The 23,580-nt window shown below is 42.4% G+C and overlaps 1 protein-coding gene across 3 annotated transcripts in view; it reads right to left on the bottom strand.

The window, feature by feature from the left end:
* The window catches only part of cracr2b (calcium release activated channel regulator 2B), a 173,274-nt gene that overhangs the window by 116,142 nt on the left and 33,552 nt on the right, over positions 1-23,580 (bottom strand). For all 3 annotated transcript variants that reach the window (XM_063062163.1, XM_063062165.1, XM_063062164.1), the window contains one exon: positions 6,181-6,420. In XM_063062163.1, coding sequence (XP_062918233.1) covers positions 6,181-6,378 — 198 coding nt within the window. In that variant the 5' untranslated portion in view covers positions 6,379-6,420. The remainder of the gene's footprint in view (positions 1-6,180; positions 6,421-23,580) is intronic.

Below are 23,580 nucleotides of genomic sequence, written 5' to 3'. Positions count from 1 at the left end.
TAGGAATGCAAATAAACTTCGAATTGTGTGCAAACTTTGTTAGTTAAGTGGGTCAGTAGTGAATGTTATCTTAATCTTAATCCACTAATTAAAAGTAGCAGAAGATGCAGTAAGAGACTTGCAGAGCGAGCTATGAAGATCAGACTGGTATATGTAGGGGGATGATGGAGTAGAACAAATAGCAAAGCCCAATACTAGAAGGTGTACATTTTGGGGGAGGGCAGGCAAGTTCAAAGAAAATGTGTGGGGCAAGGTTTTTTAACAGAGTGGTGGGAGCCAGGGTGGTAGCGGAGGCAAAAAAAACAGAGGCATTTCGGAGGCTCTTAGTAGGCATATGAATGTGAACTGAATGGAGGGACATGGGCATCGTGAAAGCAGAAAGGATTCATATGTTTGGGCATTAATTACTAGTTTAATTAGTTCTGCACAATATTGTCCTATGTTCTATATTCTAAATGAAGCGTAGTGGAGAGATTGAACGTACAAGTGAGGCAAGAACATTTGGAATTACCTTAAGAGTGACAGTACACAACAAAATAGTCAATATTTAATAGCAACTCAAGTTTTGCTTTGACAAATGATTCATTACAGAGACCTAAAACATAATAAGAAAGATGCGAATTAGGAGGAAAGTATGTATCTCACACTCAGATGAAGGAAATTCCCTTGGAATTTGCCAAAAAAAAAGCAAGCCAGAAGTTGCTAATGTTGGGTATGAATCAGAATGGGTAAAACGCTATACACCTGTGAGGATGAGAGCCTGTAAGCATGACTGAACAGGGCATGAAAACGGAAATCATAAGCATAGTTTGGTTGTGGATTTCTAGGGCCAACACACAGGAGAGGGCATCCTGATCTTGGAGCTCAGTTCTTGCCCAGTCTGATCAACTGAAGCCAGCAGCAGGTAATATTGAAACAGGTTGCAAGTGCTTACCTGCCTCCTGTCCTTTGAATAAATGTTATTGACTACATCACTTGCCCATTAATCAATCCCATTATTATTGTACAGAAGTTTGGGTAACACTGATAGTAACATTCATGCCTCGGAAGTGTCAGGCAGTAACTATTTCCACCCTATATCAGATATTACCATTACAAAGTATTCCACCATCAACATCCTGCGAATCACATGGACCAAAATATCAATGAGATTAGCTAGGTAAATGCCAGGGCTATGAGAGGAAGTCAGAGGCTGGAAAATTGGGGTAAACCTCACCATCTGTCACCAAAGCTCTTCCACTATCAACGAGGCAAGAGGAAAGGAATAATGATTCTCCTTCCCTGAATGAGTTCAGCTCCAATAACATTCATGGTGCTCAATGTCAGCCAGAAACAACCATCTCATCACCACAGTAAATATTCATTCCCTCTACCAGTGGTACACAGCAACCGATTGCATGCAAACAATAAAATGCATTGTGCTTACTCACTTTGGCTGCTCCAGCACCAAAGAGCAAAATGTCAAAGCCAGCACTAGGGTTATGTGCTGGAAAATGGGATTAATTATGAATAGGTGCCCACTGGTCAGCATAGATGTAGTGGGCTGAATGGCCTGGCTGCATGCTGACATAACACAAAGGAACCCAGCATAAATAGCAGAAGGAGCGCACCATCTGACAAATTAATCAAGCACTCTCCCCATTACAACCAACCTGTGACAGACTCTGGGGGACGGACGCTGACCTCATCAGATCTCAGTACACACAGAGCAGAGTGAAAGCCAGCCACCTTTGACTCCAATGGACTGCCTAAGAAAATAAAGGCATTGACAGACCCCCTTCTTGCCAAATCTGGACAAAGGCAGCAGCTGCATGGAAACACCAGTCCCTTAAGGTGACCCTGAACATCCTGACTTGGAAGTGCATTGATAGAACTTCCTATCCAATGGCACTGAAACAGTACCATTCTCAAAAGTACTGCTGTGGTTCAAAGTGATGACTCACCAACATCTTCTTATATAAAGACAGCTAATAAATTGCCAGAAATGCCCACATTCTGAAAAATTAATACTTCAAAAATGCACAAAGAATTCATAACAATACAAGCTAGAATGCACTTAATATCCATTTTAAATGTTTAATAAGCACAAGGCAAATCTCGGGCAAGCACTGCTCTCTCCCTGTTGCACTCTTAACTACAGCTCATGGTACTGAGTGATCTCTGCTTCCTGAGGTTTGGCACACTGCTCTGTTTCATTCACCTTCTCTGTCACCCTTCAGTGCATCCCACACCCTACAATTCTCTTTCTGTTCTCACTGTTGTGAACTGCCAGCAGTTCTACAAATGTCCCTTGCATCAACTCTCTTATCGTTTTGTTCCTCGGGATTTATCCTTCACCCTCTCCTCTCCTCCTTTGCTCCCATTCCTTTGGTTTTTACACCAAAGGCTTTTATGTTAGGTCATTAGGCATCCTAGGGACAGTTATCTTCAGCCTAGGATGATGCCTTGCTGCCAGATGAACTTGTACTTCCAATTCCATTAGACAGCCTTGGTCTATGTTGTCCCAGGGACAGCTATCTCCAGCCCAGATGCTTATTCCCCAAGCAGATCCCTTTAGCCCATCACAATCACTTCATCAATTCCACCCTCCGTTCATACCCAGAACTTGACTCAATTGAGCCAATTCATGTTTCAGTAATGCATGATTATATGCATATTTTGACTGCTGCACGCTCCACTCCTTTACTCCGTCATTGTATTTTCTGTATCTAGTTCCTGTTGCTTAAGTCACACTGTTCATTACTTTGTCTTGGGTCCATGCAATCTCCCAAGCCCAAGCCTAACCTATCAACAGCACTCTTCAACTATTGTACTGGCTGAAATCTGCCTTGACCAAGCCCATAGATACCCTGGCGTTGACACTGACATTCTCTGAAAGGGATCCTTAGGGCACTTATTATTGTTTTCCTATGAACAATCCCAATCATTATTATTTCACCCACTGGAGTCTCTGCTCTCTTCCACACTGTCCACAACTGTCCAAACCATAATGGAGACATTGGAGACAATATGCCAATCTTACTTACCATTCCCCGTCTCCTTCTCCTCATCCTGCCCTACTCATGCTATCTCTTTGTTTTTCCACTCTCAGTTTCCTGTTGTAGCCTCTTCACTGAGCTCCTATGTTTCCAAAACAATTTGATTCCAGCTCCCATCACCTTCAAACGTCTGAAACCACCCTCCCACCTGACCCAAATCAGATAGCATCACATGCTGCAAAAGTGAAGCAAAAATGGAAAATGCCGGAGATAGTCAGCAGGACAGGCAGCAGCACTGGAGACTTTTCAGGTTGATGATCTTTCATTAGAACCGGAGAAGAGAGAAAACATGTCTGTTTTAAGTTTCAGAGTAACAGAGAGATGGAGGGAGCAACCCAATGCCTGTGATAGATAGAGACAACGGCAGATGGAGGGGGGAAGGAGGCAGAGGGGCAGAGACAGACACAGAGAGAGCGAGAGAGACAGACACAGAGAGAGCGAGAGAGGCAGGCACAGAGAGAGCGAGAGAGACAGGCACAGAGAGAGCGAGAGAGACAGACACAGAGACAAATGGGGGCAGAAAAAAGCAAAAAAAATACAGGAAGAGTGAGATGGAGAGCACAGCATTTACCCAAAATCTGACATAAATGCATCAGCTGAAAATGCTTGGCATATCAGGTGAGGAAACCTGAATTTGTGTGAGAGGAGGATAACCCTCCTATCGTCCTAAACCACACCTGACTATGCTAGACACTAGACACTAGAATACTACAGCACAGTAAGGCCTTTTGGCCCTCGATGTTGTGCCGACCCATATATTCCTTTACAAAAAAGTACTAAACCCACACTACCCCGTAATGCTCTATTTTTCTTTCATCCACGTGCCTGTCCAAGAGGCTCTTAAATACCCCTAATGTTTTAGCCTCCACCACCATCCCTGGCAAGTCATTCCAGGCACCCACAACACTCATAACTGTCATAACTGCTCATGACTGCTCATAACTGTCCTCTAAACACACCATCAGGCATCGCCTCTTATGATCTTCCTTCACTTTCTTCTGTAGCTCTGCCTAGATACCTCCCTGTCTCCCCCCATCCCCATAAAAAAAGAGCAGCAACCTACTTCTCTATGCAAACATCATTCTATCTCCCAATTTAATAAATGAACCAACTCTCAGTTTTCTAATTGTCATCGGTGGATGGTCATCGGAAGCACAAATGTTGGATGACATTCCCCATCTCTTCCCTTCCCCCTCGAAATACAAAGCTATCTGTATCTGTAAACATAAATTACATTAGAACTCATCATAAGTCAAGAATCAATGCCATTATAAATTAACTAATATTTACTTCAATTTTATCTCAATGTATTAGTATTTATTTCCAAAATCAGCACTAGTTGTTTCAGTTCCTTTCAATGTGTCCCCACTTCTTCCATTTTCATGTTTTGAAAAGCAGTTTTTTTTCATCTGTTTAGGTTGGAACTAAAATTATAGGTAATGCAAGATGCTACAATACATCTTGATTCACCACACAGCTAAGATAAAGTAATCTTGTTTGGAGTACAGGATAAGGGTGCAATAAGATATAATCTTCATTAATTATAAGGTTGGTCCATGATTTTAATCTTTTAAAGTGCTTTCAATCTCCACTAAAAGGACATTCTCAAACAAGTTAAATGGCTTATCAAAAGAAGTTGAGAATCAGGGCTAAACTCCAAAACTTATAAATATATGATGCCAATTGCTCAACAGCCAGCAAATTCAGAAAATAAGCAGCCAATGAGATCAAGTTTACTGTGGTGTTGGTTAAGACCACCAGGAAAAATCTCTGCAACCCTTCCACCTGAGCAACTGAGCAATTTATCTGAAAAATAGCAGCTCCAATAACTCAGCAGTCCCGCAAAGTTGCACTGAAATGGCTGCCAGTTGTCAATACACCTAGATGCTAATGCTGAATATTGCCTGGGTAGGATCGAGTAGGCAGTGGCTGGCATAAAACATTCTCTATTCAAGTAATCTATGTGGGCAACTGCTGTAACTCTGATCATAGGACAGGTTTATAGATGGCTCAGGCAATTTTTAAAGGCATATTTTATTTTGATTGCCACTTAAGTTTTAATTACACCTCACAACTACATCACATGTTCTTGTACACTGATAGTTTACTTAGTTTAAAAAATAGGCATGTTAGAAGTCCACAATGCTTTTTTTTGCTTTAAAAAAATCAAGGGGAAGGGAAGGAGGGAAGGGTTAGATTAAACTCAGTGTAGTTTGAAAGATCGACACAACATCACAGACCAAAGGGCCGGTACTGTGCTGTACTGTCCTATGTTCTATGTTCTATAACCATGCCCTCCATATACAAATTTAGAACAGGGTAGATTTCTGTCAATTTTCATTAAATCCAATGACAAGTAAAAATCGGGAGAAATGCAAGCCAGGTACAAAAGCACCAACAGCTAGTGAACTGTCAGAATTGACCCTAGTCAGAGTTGGCGTTTCAGGTCAATGACCTCTTGACCCTTCACCCTTTCTGCCTAAACTGCTGAGTATTCCCAGCAGTTTCTGATTTTATGGATGCAGAGTACACTGAGTGTTTGTATTGCCCCCAATCAGCCAAACGCGTCCCATGAAATCTGGGCTTTGCAGAGCAGTTTGCAGGTATTAAAGTATTATTCGAGATTTTTACATTGCCATGTAGGGAACCAGGCAATGTCTGGTGTTGTCTGAGGATTCAGCTTAAAAACTCCTGTGCTTTCTTCAAAATTGTGCTGTGGGTTCTTTAATGAGAGCTGCTGATTTAACATCTGGTCCTTAGATACTACCTCCAGGGGTGCACCACTCTGTCAATGCCATACTTTTAACGTCAGCGACTTGGTGCTCAAGCTTCCATAGTGGGATTTGACACATCTTCTGATACGAAAACTTGGGTGATCTACCCAATGCAGGCTGACACCTGGGACACAATGCACAGAACATTTTTAATATAATATTCCCTTTGCTGTCCTCAACTCTTTCAAAGTTTTCAGGAAGTAGACCATCTTGTCTCCACGAACACCTAGGACTGGATGGCCAAACTTCAGTCAGAAACTTTCACACACATTTCACCATCATAATAAATAAAAATAATCTTCTAACAATAAGATTGGTTGCATCAAAGGAAAGTTGCCTCCAAAGAAATAGCCTAACATTTACACTACCTGCATGTCTCTCTTCGTAATGAAGCCCTTCTCCTCTTTGTCACAATGCTGGAACAGTTCGCGAGCCTTTTCCAGAGTTTCCTGCAGACTGTTGTGTTCATTAAGATTCACTCTGAAGTTCTGGATCGTCCCTCCAGCGTCTGGATCCATTTCACTGTCAGGCCACACATCATCTGATGTCCCTTTCTTTCTGGACATTGTCTACTCGCTGCACCAGCCCAGCACCCAGTGAGTGTGCCACTGTGAGGAACAAAAACAGTGCTTGCATCATTCAGTGAAGCCTCTAATATTAATTAGCATCACATAGCAACAGCCCACTTAGTAGTGGTCTGAAGGCTTTCCGAATATTGCAGTTAATTAGCCTCATTTTGTGTCAAGCAGCACAGTAAAAAGGGCTACAGAAGTGGATCAATAGTTGTTTTAAAATTCCAAAACTCCATGAAATTAGGGAACTGACACATTATATTCTAAAACAATGCAAGTTGTTCATTGTAAGGAGCAACAGAGAGGGAATATAGGATCAGGAGTAAACATTAAACATTTCCACTTCGACCTTAACTAATTCCAACTACATCTTAAATCCAAATAGCTGCCCTCGGCTCTACAACTTCTTTTCCCTGGGTCTGACAAAAAATCTAGTCGTCTCTAAGTTCTCACATTTTCAATTTACCTAGCATTTGACAATGAATTATTTCAGATTCCTACCACTACATATTGTGCGAAGAAGTGTTTGTATTAAACACCTTTGAATGACATAGCTCTAAACTTGCTGCTCCTTAATGAAAAGAAAAAAATTCTCAGCATCAAAAAATGTGGAACTAGGGAGCTAACCTTTGATGTTTTAGCCCAAAGATGGAAGCAGAGAGAGTATTTCAAACTCATGAGAAAACATTTATGTGAATTTGATGCATGAACAAGGAGCTTAGTTGCTTAACAGACATAATTATTTCCTTCCACTAATGGATGATTTATTTGCTGTTGCTGTTTTAAAATAGTGGGAAGGCCTTCCATTTTAAAAGGGGATGATGAGTTATGGTGTATTCGATTATCATTAGCCCAGGCTGATGTAATTAGATGTTGATTTATCGCTGTTGAATGTACTGGATGCAGTGAAAACTGCTGTGTTGTTTGGTACCCATACAGATAATTGAGGGAGTATAAAGGTAGAAGCAATAACAGAATGCAGAAATAGGGTTATGGTTACGTTTTCACAGAACGTACAGTGCAGGCGGAGAATAATATGCAGGGCCATGACAAGATAGAATGTGAGGTCAAGAGTTCATCTTTAACATCCATTCAAGTGTCTGAGTGGAAGGTGTTGGTGCTGCATATTTTCAAGCTTTTGTTATTTCCTGCCAATGGAAGAGGATGCGAGTGGGGGGAAGAAGAGGGAATAACTAGGTGGGAGGGATCTTGGATGATGTTGGCTGCATAATGGTAGCTTTTCATGTAGCAGGAAGTGTTGACAGATTCAGTGGAGGCCAGGCTGGTTTCCATGACTGAGAATGCCCACACTATCTGCAATTTCTTGCCGTCTTGGGCAGAACAGTTGCCATAGCAACCTGTGATGCATCCAGATAAGATGCTTTCTGTGGTACATCTATAAAGTTTGGTAAGGGTCAACAGGGACATGCCCAACTTCGGAGGAAGTACAGGCGTTGTTTCGTTATCCCTGTGACTCCAACTCTTGGAGGCACAAGGTATTGAGTATCTTTGTGGTACTCATTGTATGTGTCTGCCTTCTCCTTTATCTACTAAGGGTGTTAAAATACCCAACCACATAAACTTCACTAATGCATTAGCCTGAGCAGGATATACAAATTCTTAAGTCTAGAAGAAAATAAGGAGAAGCTCATAAGCTAAGATGTTTTTTTCTGTCATTTTAATCCAACTGCCATTAGATTTTTGAACCATGCAGTACTTAAGATATCGAGCAATTCAAAGGTGCTGAAGTGAATTAATCCACGTTAAGATTCTATAACAATGGACATTATAACACCAAACATATTTCGTTAGGTGCTCTGTCACCCAGCTAGTAACATGGGGAAAAAAAATGGTCTGGAGACTGTCTCTAGCAAACTTCATTCCAGAAGAATATTTCGTGCTACAGTGACAGGACATCTGACTGTAAATGAAATTCCGTAAGATCATAAAATATCGGTGCAACATTAGGCTATTAAGCCTGTTGACTCTGCTTCATTGTTCAACCGCAGCTGATTTTCAAAGTACGAAGTAAATTTAATATCAAAGTACATATATGTCACCATATACAACCCTGAAATTCATTTTCTTGCCGGCATACTCGATAAATCCAATAACCATAACAGAATCAACGAAAGACTGCATTGCAACCTCATAGTCTTCCCTTATCCCCCTTACAAATCAAGACCCTATCAATCTCTGCCTTAAATACACCCAATGATTTAGCCTTTACAGCCCTCTATGACAACAAATTACAGACTCATCACTTTCTGGCTGAACAAATTCCTTCTCATCTCAGTTTTAAAAGGTCTTCCCTTTATCCTCAGACTGTGCTCTTGAATCCTAGGCTCTCCTACTATAGCAACCATCCTCTCCATGTCCACTCTATCCAGGCCTTTCAGTATCTGGTAGATCCCCCACTCGTCCGTCTGAACTCCATAGTGCACAGTCCCAGTAACAATAGACAATGGACAATAGGTGCAGGAGTAGGCCATTTGGCCCTTCGAGCCAGCACCGCCGCTCACTGTGATCATGGCTGATCATCCACAATCAGTATCCAGTTCCTGCCTTCTCCCCATAACCTTCCATTCTGCTATTTTTAAGAGCTCTATCCATCTCTTTCTTGACAACAAATACTCCTCATATGTTAAGCCTTTCATTACCAGGATCGCTCTTCTGGACCTTCTCCAGGGAAAGCAAACCCTCTCTTGGATACGGGGCCCAATATTACTCAAAATATTTCAAATGCAGTCTGATCAACACCATGCAAAGCCCAATAGTACATCCTTGGATATAATTGGGATACAACAGTACATTTAGGGGTACAACTCCACACCACATCCTTTAATAATATTTCAAATTTGCTAAGTAATAATGCAAGCTTTCCCTTTCTCATTCAGTTCAACATCAATGTTCCTTCTTGGAACACATTCTTCAGCCAATACAATTCAACTGCATAACCCTAAACATGAATGAAAGCTCATCTAAAGTCATGAATAAAATTGAATGGAAACTGTCCACTGAATCAATGCATCCCAGGGTTTTGTTCAAAGCTCTTCTTATTTTATTATCTAAGTATATTTTATTATCGAACTACTTATATGCCACCATTTACAAACATGAGATTAATTTTGTTGTCAGCATAATCCGTAAATCCATAGAATAGTAACTGTAACAGGATCAATGAAAGATCATCCAGAGCACAGAAGACCTGTGCAAATGCAAATATAAATAAATAGTAATAAATAACAAAAACATGAGATAATGATGTAAATAATTTTTACCTCATTAAGAGGTTGTAGGAACATTTCAATGATGGGGCAAGTGAGTGTAGCTATCCCCTTTTATTCAAAAACCTGAAGATTGAGGGTAGTAACTATTCTTGAACCTGGTGATGCGAGTCCTGGGGCTTTTGTACCTTCTACCTAATGGCAGCAGCAAGAAAAGAGCAAAGCCTGGGTGACAGGGAGATACTGGTTCTCATCCTCCATAGATTCTAGGAGAGGTAGCAAGGTAGCCCCATTAGTTAAGAAAGAGGAGAGAACCAGAGACCAGCTGGCCTGACCTACATAATAATGAATGCTAGAACCTAATATTAAGGAAGCAATAGCAGGACACTTAGAAAATAGTTTGATTAGGCAAAGTCAACATGGTTTTAATGAAAGTGGAAAAGTATTTGATAAATCACTTAGATTTTTTTGAGCTTGTAACTAAAGCAAAGACCAGTTGCTATGATCATCTGCTATTTCAATATCATCTGCCTGATTACCATACAGACAAAACTCAGAATAAATTTGCACTTAATTTCCCTTTGATATCTTGTTTGTCCTCAGATCTAAACCTGTTGGTAGCACCACAAAAATTCTCCCTTGTCAGCTGGAACAGCCACAGCCCTCCAATGTAGATCCACACACCAATGCATTCTCCACAATTAGACAAAGCCATTCTCCAACGGCTACAGTGACTATGACATTTGATTAAGTTCTCAATTTGTTATCAACACAGGATTCCTGAACAGTTCCAGACTAAAATAGGGATGGGAAAATTATAGTTTTAACTCACAGATCCAACAGAATGAGGAAAGATATCAAAGTACTCAATTGCCAAGAAGGACCTTATGATACTGTCATCAGTTTAATGAAACATCCATCATTTTGTCTATTTTTTTCTTTTGTTTCTACAGAAATAGCTGCTTTTAGACGGGTTAAACGAACAGAAAAGAATATTACAGAAGAAATGTGATGTGAAATAATGTGAAGTCAGCCACTTGGTAGAGAAAAAAAAGCAACAGTTTTTATTCAAATGGTGTAAAGGGCCATAGGTGTCCTTGAACATGAAGCACAGAAAGGCAGCAAGGAGTTAGAATGGCAAACCGTATGTTGCCTATTTATAACTAAAGGAGTTGAATACATGATGAAAGATATTTTATTAAATTATACAGAATCCCTGCAAGCTCTGTCTTACATTATCAATTATACAGTAGGTCGGGTCTCCTGACCCAAACAAGTGCAACAAGAATTTATCAGATTGATTCCTAAAATAGGGCACAAGGCACACCAGCAGCTATAATTTGGACCTAACATGAATGACTCGGCTCTGCAGAATGCAGTTTCCCTTAAACTGCCAACCTTCTGGACCACCCATCCCCTGGTCTGGTTTGAGCAAGCGGAGGCCCAGTTCCAGGTCAGGCAAATTGTCTCAGACGCCACCAGGTATTACTACGTGGTGGGCGCCCTCGACCAGGAGACAGCGGGCCGCGTTATCGACTTTCTGCGTCAGCCCCCGGCAACAGACAGGTACGAGGCACTCAAGGCCCTGTTAATCCGCACATTTGGCCTCTCCTGCCATGAACGGGCCGCATGGTTACTACATATGGACGGCCTGGGCGACTGCGTACCATCAACCCGACCCTGCTCGAGTCAGTGCGTTGTTTTCACTTGTAGCGTATCATCATGTTCCTGTTGGGTCCAAATGTCCAAAAACTAAAGAAATTTGGCCTGTCCCCTAAAACCCTCACCAATTTTTATAGATGCACTGTAGAAAGCGTTCTTCTAGGGTGCATCACAACCTGGTATGGAAGCTGCAGAAGATCGTGAACACAGCCCAGCACATCACACAAATCAATCTTCCGTACTTGGACTCACTTTACACTGCACGCTGTCGGAGCGTTGCTGTCAAGATAATCAAGGACACGACCCACCCAGCCAACACACTTTTCGTCCCTCCTCCCTCCGGGAGAAGGCTCAGGAGCTTGAAGACTCGTAAGGCCAGATTTGGGAACAGCTTCTTTCCAACTGTGATAAAACTGCTGAACGGATCCTGACCCGGATCTGGGCCGTACACTCCAAATATCCAGACCCGCCTCTCGGTTTTTTTGCACTACCTTACTTTCCATTTTTCTATTTTCTATTTGTGATTTATAATTTAAATTTTTAATATTTACTATCGATTTGTAATCCAGGGAGCGGGAAGCGCAGAATTAAATATTGCTGTGATGATTGTACGTTCTAGTAGCAATTGTTTGGTGACAATAAAGTATAAAGTAAAGTAAAGTATATTCCATTAGGGGTTTGAAAAGATTTGGTAAGTCAATAAAGACTTTAGCAAATTTCTACAGATGAACAGTCAAGGGCATCCTGGCTGGCTGCATCACCACCTGGTATGGTGTCTCCAATATGCAAGATCAAGAGTGGCTACAGAGGTTTGTATTGTCAGCCAACTCTATCACAGACATAACCCTCCCCACTATCGAAGACATCTTGAAGAAGCGGGGCCTCAAGACCATCAGCTTTCAGGACATGCCCTTTTCTCATAACTACCATTATGGAGGTGACACAGGAACCTAAAGACTGGCGCTCAACAATTCAGGAACTGCTTCTTGCCCTCTGCTCTCAGATTTCTAAATGGTCCATGAATACTACCTCAGAATTCCACCATAATTTGATGAAGAAGTCCGTGAGCACAGTAAAGTTCAAAGTTTCTCAAATGTCCCACATCTTACGCAGACGGGAGAAGGAAGAAAAACTTTCCCTGCCATGCCGACCACAATCCGACTCTGAGTCACCCGAAAACTTCGAGCTCTGATCAGCTCTCCGACACCGAGTACTGAGCGCCATCTCTGTCCAAACGATTCGACCTCCTTCTCAGGCGCCAAAAGCAGGCAAGGCTGGGGATTTTGAGGCCTACCCTCCGAAAGATTCACGACCACACAGTAATGACAGCAGCAAACGGGTGTTTCAGAAATTCTTAACAAAGTTAATCTTTAACAAAATCTGGTATTTATACAGTAGCTTTAAACTCAATCCAATGTTACAAGTTTCTATCAATAAAATAGTGCCAATTGAGGGGCTACTGGGTCAGGGAGACCGGAGATTAGTTAAAAATAATGAACTTCTAAAGAGAAGAGGTTTAGGAAGGGAACTCTGGTCTTTATCTCCTGTTGACATTGGAGCTATCAAATTTGGAGATGATCAAAAGGCCAGAATTAGAGTAATGCAGAATGATTAAAAAGGGTAAAGAATTTTAAAATCGCAAACACGAGGAAATCTGCAGATGCTGGAATTTCAAGCAACACACATAAAAGTTGCTGGTGAACGCAGCAGGCCAGGCAGCATCTCTAGGAAGAGGTACTTCACTCCAAGTGAGGTAAGGCCGGGTAAGTTCCTTTAAAAGGAGAACGGTCTGCAGCAGTATTTTATTTGAAGCAAGGAAGGCAGCGAGGCTGTAGCGTATTGGGTAGGTCATGACAGCTGAGATCGGCCCCGTGGTTTGTTCATCCTGCAGCATGTGGGAAATCAGGGATACTTTCAGTGTCCCTGACGACTATGTGTGCAGAAAATGTGTCCAGCTGCAGCTTCTGGCAGACCGCATTGAGCGGCTGGAGGTGCGAATGGATTCATACTGGAGCATCCGTGATGCTGAGAAAGTCGTGAATAGCACGATCAGTGAGTTGGCCACACCGCAGGTAAAGACTACACAGGCAGAAAGGGAATGGGTGGCCACTAAACAGCGTAGCAGTAGGCAGGTAGTGCAGGAGTCCCCTGAGGTCATCTCCCTCCTAAACAGATATACTGTTTTGGATACTGTTGGGGGAGATGTCTCATCAGGGGAAGGCAGCAGCAGCCGAGTTCATGGCACCATGGGTGACTCTGCAGCACAGGAGGGAAGGAAAAGGAGTGGGAGAGCTATAGTGATAGGGGATTCGATTGTAAGGGGAATAGATAGGCGTTTCTGCGGCCGCAAACGAGACTCCAGGAGGGTATGTTGCCTCCCTGGTGCAAGGGTCAAGGATGTCTCTGAGCGGCTGCAGGACATTCTGGAGTGGGAGGGTGAACAGCCGGTGGTCGTGGTGCACATAGGTACCAACGATATAAGAAAAAAATGGGATGAGGTCCTACAAGGTCGATTTAGGGAGTTAGGAGATAAACTAAAAAGTAGGACCACAAAGGTAATAATCTCTGGATGACTACCAGTGCCACGTGCTAGTCAGAGTAGAAAGAGGAGGATATATCAGATGAATACGTGGCTTGAAAAATGGTGCAAGGGGGAGGGATTCAAATTTCTGGGGCATTGGAACCAGTTCTGGAGGAGGTGGGACCGGTACAAACAGGACAGTCTGCACCTGGGCTGGACTGGAACCTATGTCCTGGGGGAGCATTTGCTACTGTTGTTCAGGAGGATTTAAACTAATGTGGCGGGGGGATGGGAACAAGAGCAGAGAGACAGAGGAGTGCAAAATGAGGGTAGAAGCAAAAAGTAGTAAGGTGAAAAGTAAAAGTGGCAGGCTGGTAAATCCAGGGCAAAAATCAAAACGGGCCACTTTTCAACATAATTGTATAAGGGCTAAGAGTGTTGTAAAAGCAAGCCTGAAGGCTTTGTGTGTCAATGCAAGGAGCATTCGTAACAAGGTGGATGAATTAAAAGTGCAGATTGCTATTAATGAATATGATATAGTTGGGATCACAGAGATATGGCTCCAGAGTGACCAAGGATGGGAGCTCAGCGTTCAGGGATATTCAATATTCAGGAAGGATAGACATGAAAGAAAAGAAGGTGGGGTAGCATTGCTGGTTGGAGAGGAGATTAACAAAATAGAAAGGAAAGACATTAGCCAGGAGGATGTGGAATCGATATGGGTAGAACTGCATAACACTAAGGGGCAGAAAACGCTGGTGGAAGTTGTGTACAGGCCGCCTAACAGTTGTAGTGAGGTTGGGGGTGGCATTAAACAGGAAATTAGAAATGCGTGCAATAAAGGAACTGTAGTTATAATGGGTGACTTCAATCTACATATAGATTGGGTGAACCAAATTGGTAAAGGTGCTGAGGAAGAGGATTTCTTGGAATGTATGCGGGATGGTTTTTTGAACCAACATGTGGAGGAACCAACTAGAGAGCAGGCTATTCTGGACTGGGTATTGAGCAATGAGGAAGGGTTAATTAGCAATCTTGTCGTGAGAGGCCCCTTGGGTAAGAGTGACCATAATATGGTGGAATTCTTCATTAAGATGGAGAGTGACATAGTTAATTCAGAAACAAGGGTTCTGAACTTAAAGAAGGGTAACTTTGAAGGTATGAGACGTGAATTAGCTAAGATAGACTGGCAAATGACACTTAAAGGATTGACGGTGGATATGCAATGGCAAGCATTTAAAGATCGCATGGATGACCTACAACAATTGTTCATCCCAGTTTGGCAAAAGAATAAACCAGGGAAGGTAGTGAACCCATGGCTGACAAGGGAAATTAGGGATAGTATCAATTCCAAAGAAGAAACATACAAATTAACCAGAAAAAGCGGCTCACCTGAGGAGTGGGAGAAATTCAGAGTCCAGCAGAGGAGGACAAAGGGCTTAATTAGGAAAAGGGAAAAAGATTATGAGAGCAAACTGGCAGAGAACATAAAAACTGACTATAAAAGCTTTTATAGATATGTGAAAAGAAAAAGATTGGTTAAGACAAATGTAGGTCCCTTACAGTCAGAAACAGGTGAATTGATCATGGGGAGCAAGAACATGGCAGACCTAATTGAATAACTACTTCAGTTCTGTCTTCACTAAGGAGGACATAAATAATCTTCTGGAAATAGTATGGGACAGAGGGTCTAGTGAGATGGAGGAACTGAGGAAAATACATACTAGTAGGGAAGTGGTGTTAGGTAAATTGAAGGGATTAAAGGCAGATAAATCCCCAGGGCCAGTTGGTCTGCATTCCAGAGTGCTTAAGGAAGTAGCCCAAGAAATAGTGGATGCATTAGTGACAATTTTTCAAAACTCTTTAGATTCTGGACTAGTTCCTGACGATTGGAGTGTGGCTAATGTAACCCTGCTTTTTAAAAAAGGAGGGAGAGAGAAACCGGGGAATTATAGACTGGTTAGCCTAACATCGGTGGTGGGGAAAATGCTAGAGTCAGTTATCAAAGATAACAGCACATTTGGAAAGCGGTGAAATGATCGGACAAAGTCAGCATGGATTTGTGAAAGGAAAATCATGTCTGACGAATCTCATAGAATTTTTTGAGGATGTAACTAGTAGAGTGGATAGGGGAGAACCAGTGGATGTGGTATATTTGGATTTTCAAAAGGCTTTTGACAAGGTCCCACACTGGAGATTAGTGTGCAAACTTAAAGCACACGGTATTGGGGGTAAGGTATTGATGTGGATAGAGAATTGGTTGGCAAAGAGTGGGAATAAACGGGACCTTTTCAGAATGGCAGGCGGTGACTAGTGGGGTACCACAAGGCTCAGTGCTGGGACCCCAGTTGTTTACAATATATATTAATGACTTAGATGAGGGAATTAAATGCAGCATCTCCAAGTTTGTGGATGACACGAAGCTGGGCGGCAGTGTTAGCTGTGAGGAGGATGCTAAGAGGATGCAGGGTGACTTGGATAGGTTAGGTGAGTTGGCAAATTCATGGCAGATGCAATTTAATGTGGATAAATGTGAAGTTATCCACTTTGGTGGCAAAAATAGGAAAACAGATTATTATCTGAATGGTGGCCGATTAGGAAAAGGGGAGGTGCAACGAGACCTGGGTGTCATTATACACCAGTCATTGAAAGTAGGCATGCAGGTACAGCAGGCGGTGAAAAAGGCGAATGGTATGCTGGCATTCATAGCAAGAGGATTCGAGTACAGGAGCAGGGAGGTACTACTGCAGTTGTACAAGGCCTTGGTGAGACCACACCTGGAGTATTGTGTGCAGTTTTGGTCCCCTAATCTGAGGAAAGACATTCTTGCTATAGAGGGAGTACAAAGAAGGTTCACCAGATTAATTTCTGGGATGGCAGGACTTTCATATGATGAAAGGCTAGATCGACTAGGCTTATACTCGCTGGAATTTCGAAGATTGAGGGGGGATCTTATTGAAACGTATAAAATCCTAAAGGGATTGGACAGGCTAGATGCAGGAAGATTGTTCCTGATGTTGGGGAAGTCCAGAACGAGGGGTCACAGTTTAAGGATAAAGGGGAAGCCTTTTAGGACCAAGATGAAGAAAAACTTCTTCACACAGAGAGTGGTGAATCTGTGGAATTCTCTGCCACAGGAAACAGTTGAGGCCAATTCATTGGCTATATTTAAGAGGGAGTTAGATATGGCCCTTGTGGCTAAAGGGATCGGGCGTATGGAGAGAAGGCAGGTACAGGGTTCTGAGTTGGATGATCAGCCATGATCATACTGAATGGCAGTGCAGGCTCGAAGGGCCGAATGGCCTAATCCTGCACCTATTTTCTATGTTTCTATGTACAGTCACTTCGTCAGGACTAACTGAAAGAAGAGCCAGTAAGAGATTTGAAAGTGGGAGGGGGAGGGGGAGATCCAAAAGAATGTGTGTATATAAATAAATAATGGATGGGGTACAAGGGGGAGATGGGGCATAGCGGAAGTTAGAGAAGTCAATTTTCATGCCATCAGGTTGGAGGCTACCCAGACGGAATATAAGGTGTTGTTCCTCCAACCTGAGTGTGGCTTCGTCTTTACAGTAGAGGAGGCCGTGGATAGACATGTCAGAATGGGAGTGGGATGTGAAATTAAAATGTGTGGCCACTGGGAGATCCTGCTTTCTCTGGCGGACAGAGCGTAGGTGTTCAGCGAAACGATCTCCCAGTCTGCGTCAGGTCTCGCTAATATATAGAAAGCCACATCGGGAGCACCGGACGCAGTATATCACCCCAGCCGACTCACAGGTGAAGTGTCGCCTCACCTGGAAGGACTGTCTGGGGCCCTGAATGGTGGTGAGGGAGGAAGTGTAAGGGCATGTCTAGCATGCCCCACCTCCCCCTCGTACCCCATCCGTTATTTATTTATATACTCACATTCTTTTTCTCTCTCTCCTTTTTCTCCCTCTGTCCCTCTGACTATACCCCTTGCTCATCCTCTGGGCTTTTTTCCCCCCTCCCCCTTTTCTTTCTCCCTAGGCCTCCTGTCCCATGATTCTCTCGTATCCCTTTTGCCAATCACCTGTCCAACTCTTGGCTCCATCCCTCCCCCTCCTGTCTTCTCCTATCATTTCAGATCTCCTCCTTCCCCTCCCACTTTCAAATCTCTTACTAGCTCTTCCTTCAGTTAGTCCTGACGAAGGGTCTCGGCCCGAAACGTCGACTGTACCTCTTCCTAGAGATGCTGCCTGGCCTGCTGCATTCACCAGCAGCTTTTAAGAATTTTAAAATGATGGCTTTGCTAAATCGTGAGCTAATACAGATCCTAGACGAACAATTTCAGTTTAGACACGGGCAGAGGAGGTTTGGATGCCAAATGGTTGGCTCTAATGGAGCCTTGAGATGTAGTGCCTTCAAACTGAGATACAAGGCCATCCGTTCCAGTGAACTCCTCCAGGCCAATTAATTAGGCTGTGATTATGCCCACTATTGTCTCTTAAATGTTTAGGAAAGACATAATGAGGAAAAATATCCAAGGAATATTTTTGATAGAAGCATCTTATTCGGACTCCTCCGATGTGCGGGATAGAGCTCCAGCAGAGCATAGGCAGGATAGGAGTGTGAAAGGACACAAAGGCTCAAGCCACATTTCAGCTGCCTTGAAGGATTACAATTGTGCTTCAGCATACATGCTTTTGTCACAGCTGTCTGCTGCACAGTTTGATGAATGGGAGAGAACAGAAGAAAGGATGTGTCGTGGCCCACCAGCTCCTCAAACTAGGGGAGTAGGTAGCTACTCTGTGGCCAAAAATGAAGTGTCCAATCTGGCACTCTCTCCAGTCACAAGTGGAACAACAGGAGAGCTCAGATATTCTGTGGTCCTGAGTGCAACATACATTTCCGGTAATATAGAGTGTCTACCCCTGTAAGGTGATCTACAGCTCTTTATATTTATATTATGAGTATTTGACTGGCAGGAACCAATTACCTTCTGGATCTGGAGTGTTTTTTTAAACCTGCCTTGCCACTTACAATCATCTATGCAGATATATTCTTGGATCTTTCTCAAACTTCTTTTCAAATTGTGGCCCCTGGCTTCTAATTGCTCTCCTTGTTCTTCCTGCTAATTTGTAACACCATGACCTTTGCTGTGTAAAATTTAATCTCCTGAAGCCGATACAATATCACTACACTTCTGCATTAATGAGGGAAGCTACAACTGGCATTTTGGCTGCTCGATCATACTGAGTTATCGAGACCTTTGAAGCGGTTGCAGTCTGTTGTGCTGCAATTGAGGTAGCTGCCTTCTTGAGACAAATCTTATGTGATGCCAGATGCATACAAATACGGTAACAAAACAAAACTGGATTAGAAATAGGCCAACAGCCTCCTCATGCCTGCCCTGCCATTCAATATAATCATGGCTAGTCTACCCCAGGCCTTGACTCCTCCCTCTAGGAGGAACCTCTCCAGTCCACGATCCCCCCACTTTCACAAATATACCAGTCTTTTCTTTAAATATTTATAACAATCTAGAGTCTATAATTTTCTGGATTCACTACTTTGGGCAAGAAGGAATCCATGTACAGATCATTTTTAAATGACCAGCCTCTTATCTTTACACCACATGCAACATGGGTTCAATTCCCGCCACTGCCCGTAAGGAGTTTCTATGTTTTCCCAGTGACCATGTGGGTTTCCTCCGGGTGCTCTGGTTTCCTCCCACATTCCAAAGACGCACCAGTTAGTAGGTTAATTAACCATTGTAAATTGTCCTGCAATTAGGCTGAGATTAAATCGGGGGATTGCTGGGTGACGAGGCTTGTAGGTCGGAAGGGCCTGCCCCATGCTGTATCTCAATAAATAAATCAATAAATTTTCCCTTGTTTGAGACTCACCCACTAGTGAAAACATTTTGACGCCTATCCTCTCAGGTCTGCTTCGATCTTAAACTATATGTTTTCATAAGGCCACTTATAATTCTCCTAAACTCCAAAAATTTCAAACCCAGCTTGATTAGTCTCTCTTGATAGTACAATCCTCTCATTCCATGTAGCAAACTTCTGCCTTAAAATCAGGATGGCTGGAATTACGGTCAAGCACAGTCCTGATACAGGGTCACAACTCAAAATGGCGGCCATCTTCTGCCTCTAGATGCTGCCTGGCCCACAGAGGTTCTCCAGCAGCTTGTTCTTTTTGCAGCACACCTCTTCAATTAGCTTTTGGAGAGACATGCATTTGAGTCATTAAATTTCATGAAATGAACATGCAGATGCACACCCAAAGCTACAGTTTCATATGGTTTTAGATGGTGGGATAAGGGTGACTGGAGGTACTCCTTTCTCACTTTGCATATGGACCTATATTCTAGCTGGGGATGGAAGGAAGATGAACCTTCACTTAGCATGCTCCTACACTTCATTCATCAACTCATCAGTTCACCAGGAACTCTCTCCGGCACCTCACAATTCAAAACTGCCTTCATTGTCTCTGCAGTCAATTAATACTACAAAAAGTTCAACTTTTGTCTCATCTGTCCACAGAGCATTGTCCCAAAAGCACTGTGGAACATCCAGATGTTCTTTTTCAAACTTGAAACATGGAGCAATGGTTTTATTTTGGAGAGCAGTGATTTCCTCCTTAGTGTCCTTCCACGAACATCATTCTTGTTCAGTGTTTTTCTTATCGTGGACACATGAACAGAGACTTTAGCATGTTCCAGAGATTTCTGTATGTCTTTTGCTGTTACCCTTGGTTGTTTTTCACTTCCTTCATGAAGCTTATTTTAGTGCTGGGCACCACACTTCAGGAACGATGTGAAAGCTTTGAAGAGAGTTTGAAATGCTTTAAGGTACAAGGGCTTTAGTTGTGAGAATGAATGGGAAAAAACAGTTGTTTTCCTTCGAGTGTGCTGTGAGAAGATCTGAGAGAGTTAGTAAAATATTTAAAGCTGTACACAGAGTAAAGAGAGACAAAATGTCCCCAGTGGCAGAGGAGTCAGTGCTACGGACGTGGAATGAGGATGATAGGCGTGAGAGCCTAAAGTGACATGAAGATTTTTTTTTGTGCAGCCACTGGTTAGGAAGTGCAATAAACTGCCAAGGATATTATTGGAAGCAGGTTGAACAGTAGTTTTTGGAAGCAAGCCCAATAAGCATTTGAAGGAAAACACCTACAGTGTAAAGGAGAGTAGAAGGGTTGAACTAACCAAGTCACTCTTACATAGATCTAATACAAACTCAACAGCCAAATAGCTCTGTGCTGTGATCTTGCAATGTTGAAAATAACCCTAGATATCTAATACTTTAAATTCTTGGCATCACCCAGATAAATCCAGTATGAAAAAATAGTGGATAAGACCCAGTCTGTCACAGGTAAAGGCCTCCCCACCATTGGAGCATATCTGCACGGAGCGCTGTCACAGGAAAGAAGCATCTATCATCAAAGACCTCCACCATCCAGGCCATGCTCTCTTCTCACTGCTGCCACCAAGAAGGTGGTAGAGGAGCATCAGGACTCAGATCACCAGGTTCAGGAGCAGTTATTACTCTTTCACCATCAGGCTCTTGAACAAGAGGGTCAGGGTAACTTCACTTGCCCCATCACTGAAATGTCCCTCAACCTATGGACTCACTTTCAATGACTCTTCATCTCATGTTCTCAATATTTATTGCTTATTTAATTTATTATTATTATTTCTTTTTTTCTCTTTTTTTGTATTTGCAGCTTGTTGTTTTTGTTTTGGTTGTTTGTCCATCCTGTTGGGTGTGGCCTCTCATTGATTCTTTTGAGTTTCTCGTAGTTACTGTGATTGCCCGCAAGAAAACGAATCTCAGGGTTGTCTATGGTAACATATATGAACTTCAATAATAGATTTACTTTGAACTTTATGTGAAAAAGTGACTTGGCCCAAAACATTGACCATCTATTAATTTCCACAGATGCTGCCTGACCTGACATGTTACTTCTGCATTTTGTGTGTGGAAATTTATCTGTGACTTTATTGTTCAATTGAAGTTAAGTTTCTAAACTTTTCTAATGCCTAATTCTAGAAAGAATAAGTGCCCTAGCTGGTGATTTTATTTATCAGCAATGAATACTGGACTGTTGGTGGAACGAATGATAAAAGACTAAATCAGCTAGAATGTGGAATGCATTTCAAGTAGGGGGGTTTACTTTACATTTAGTCTGGCTGTTGCAAGATTAGTCAGACTGAGTACTAACGGGCTGAAATAGGGAAAAGTAGTTTCTCACTACTCTGATGACAAAAGTGAAGGTGGCAGATCCAAAATAGCTGCAGAAATAATTCTGAATATCCATAAATTTCTGTCCTTCACTCCTTTAAGGTCTTCAGATCTTCAATCTTCTGTTTTAGCTTCTGTTAGCTTTCAAGCATGTAGTGATGATTGTAGCTATATTGCACACAGCTCTAACATCTTTCCTTCAATTCCAGACTGTAAAAGGAATCAATAAGCTAGCTGCTGAACAGCTTCTGCAGGCCAGTCCGCCATTTCAGCGATCAATAAATGACACAGGCATAATTCATAAGTAAGGCCACATGTTTCCTAACCTTGCATACATACAGTTTAAAATACAGCCACCAATATTACTCAGCTTAACGCCTTCTCTAAAAGAGATTGAGAATCATAGAACAGTCATTTGAAGGCAAATTTTAATGCAATTAGTGGTAAGAATTCGTGTTAATTTATCATGTTGAGGTTGTTTGAAAATAGTTAATTTCCTGGAACTTCCTGACCATCAAGAGATTTTGTAATTTACTTACAGTTGGTGGGAAGTCCAACAGATACACTCAGGGCCACTTTATTAGGTACACCTGTTCATTAATACAAATATCGAATCAGCCGATTATGTGGCAGCAGCTCAACGCAGACATGGTCAAGGGGCACCATGGTAGTGTAGTAGTTAACGTGAAGCTATTTCAGCTTGAGGTATTGAACCCCGCCATCCTCCGTAAGGAGTTTCTGTACGTCCTCCCCGTGTGCGTTTTCTCTGGGTCATCGGATTTCCTTGCACAGTCCAAAGACGTACAAGGTAGGTTAATTCATCATTGTAAATTGTCCTGAGATTAGATTAGGGTTGTCAGGGGTTGCTGAGCAGTGCCAGAAGGGCCAGAAGAGCCAATTCCATGCTGTATCTCTAAGATAACAAAGGTTCAGTTGTCGTTCAGATAAAACATCAGAATGGGGAAGAAATGTGATCCAAGTGACTTTAACCATGGAGTAATTGATGGTGTCAGATGGAGTGGTTTGAGCATCTCAGAAACTGCTGGTCTCCTGGGATTTTCACACACAACACTCTCTGGAGTTTACAGAGAATGGTGCAAAACCAAAAAGAAAAACAACAACCAGTAAGAGGCAGTTCTGTGGGTGGAAATGAGAGAGATCAGAGGAGAATGGCCTGACTGGTTCAAGCTGACAGGAAGGCAGCAGTAACTCAAATAACCACGTGTTACAACAGAGGTGTGCAGAAGAGCATCTCTAAATGCACAACGCATCAAACCCTAAAGTGGACGGGCTACAGCAGCAGAAGACCAAGAATATACACTCAGCCGCCACTTTATTAGCCTCAGGAGGTACCTAATAAAGTGGCCACGGAGTATTTGAACCAGTTGGTGAACAGCACAGAGAGGAAAATTAAAGCATGCGCTGTGTAAAAAAGCTTGTCACATAAATTTCCCTTAAACTTCCCCTTTCACCCTTAAAGCAATGTCCTCTAATATTTGATATTTCTACCCTGGGAGAACTTTGACCATCTACCCTATCTATGCTCTTTAATTTTATATACTTCTATCAGGAA

Source organism: Mobula hypostoma, chromosome 11, assembly GCF_963921235.1.
Source record: "Mobula hypostoma chromosome 11, sMobHyp1.1, whole genome shotgun sequence".
Taxonomy (NCBI): domain Eukaryota; kingdom Metazoa; phylum Chordata; class Chondrichthyes; order Myliobatiformes; family Myliobatidae; genus Mobula; species Mobula hypostoma.
Note: the sequence above shows the minus strand (reverse complement) of the source record. Positions and strands in the feature narration are given on the sequence as shown.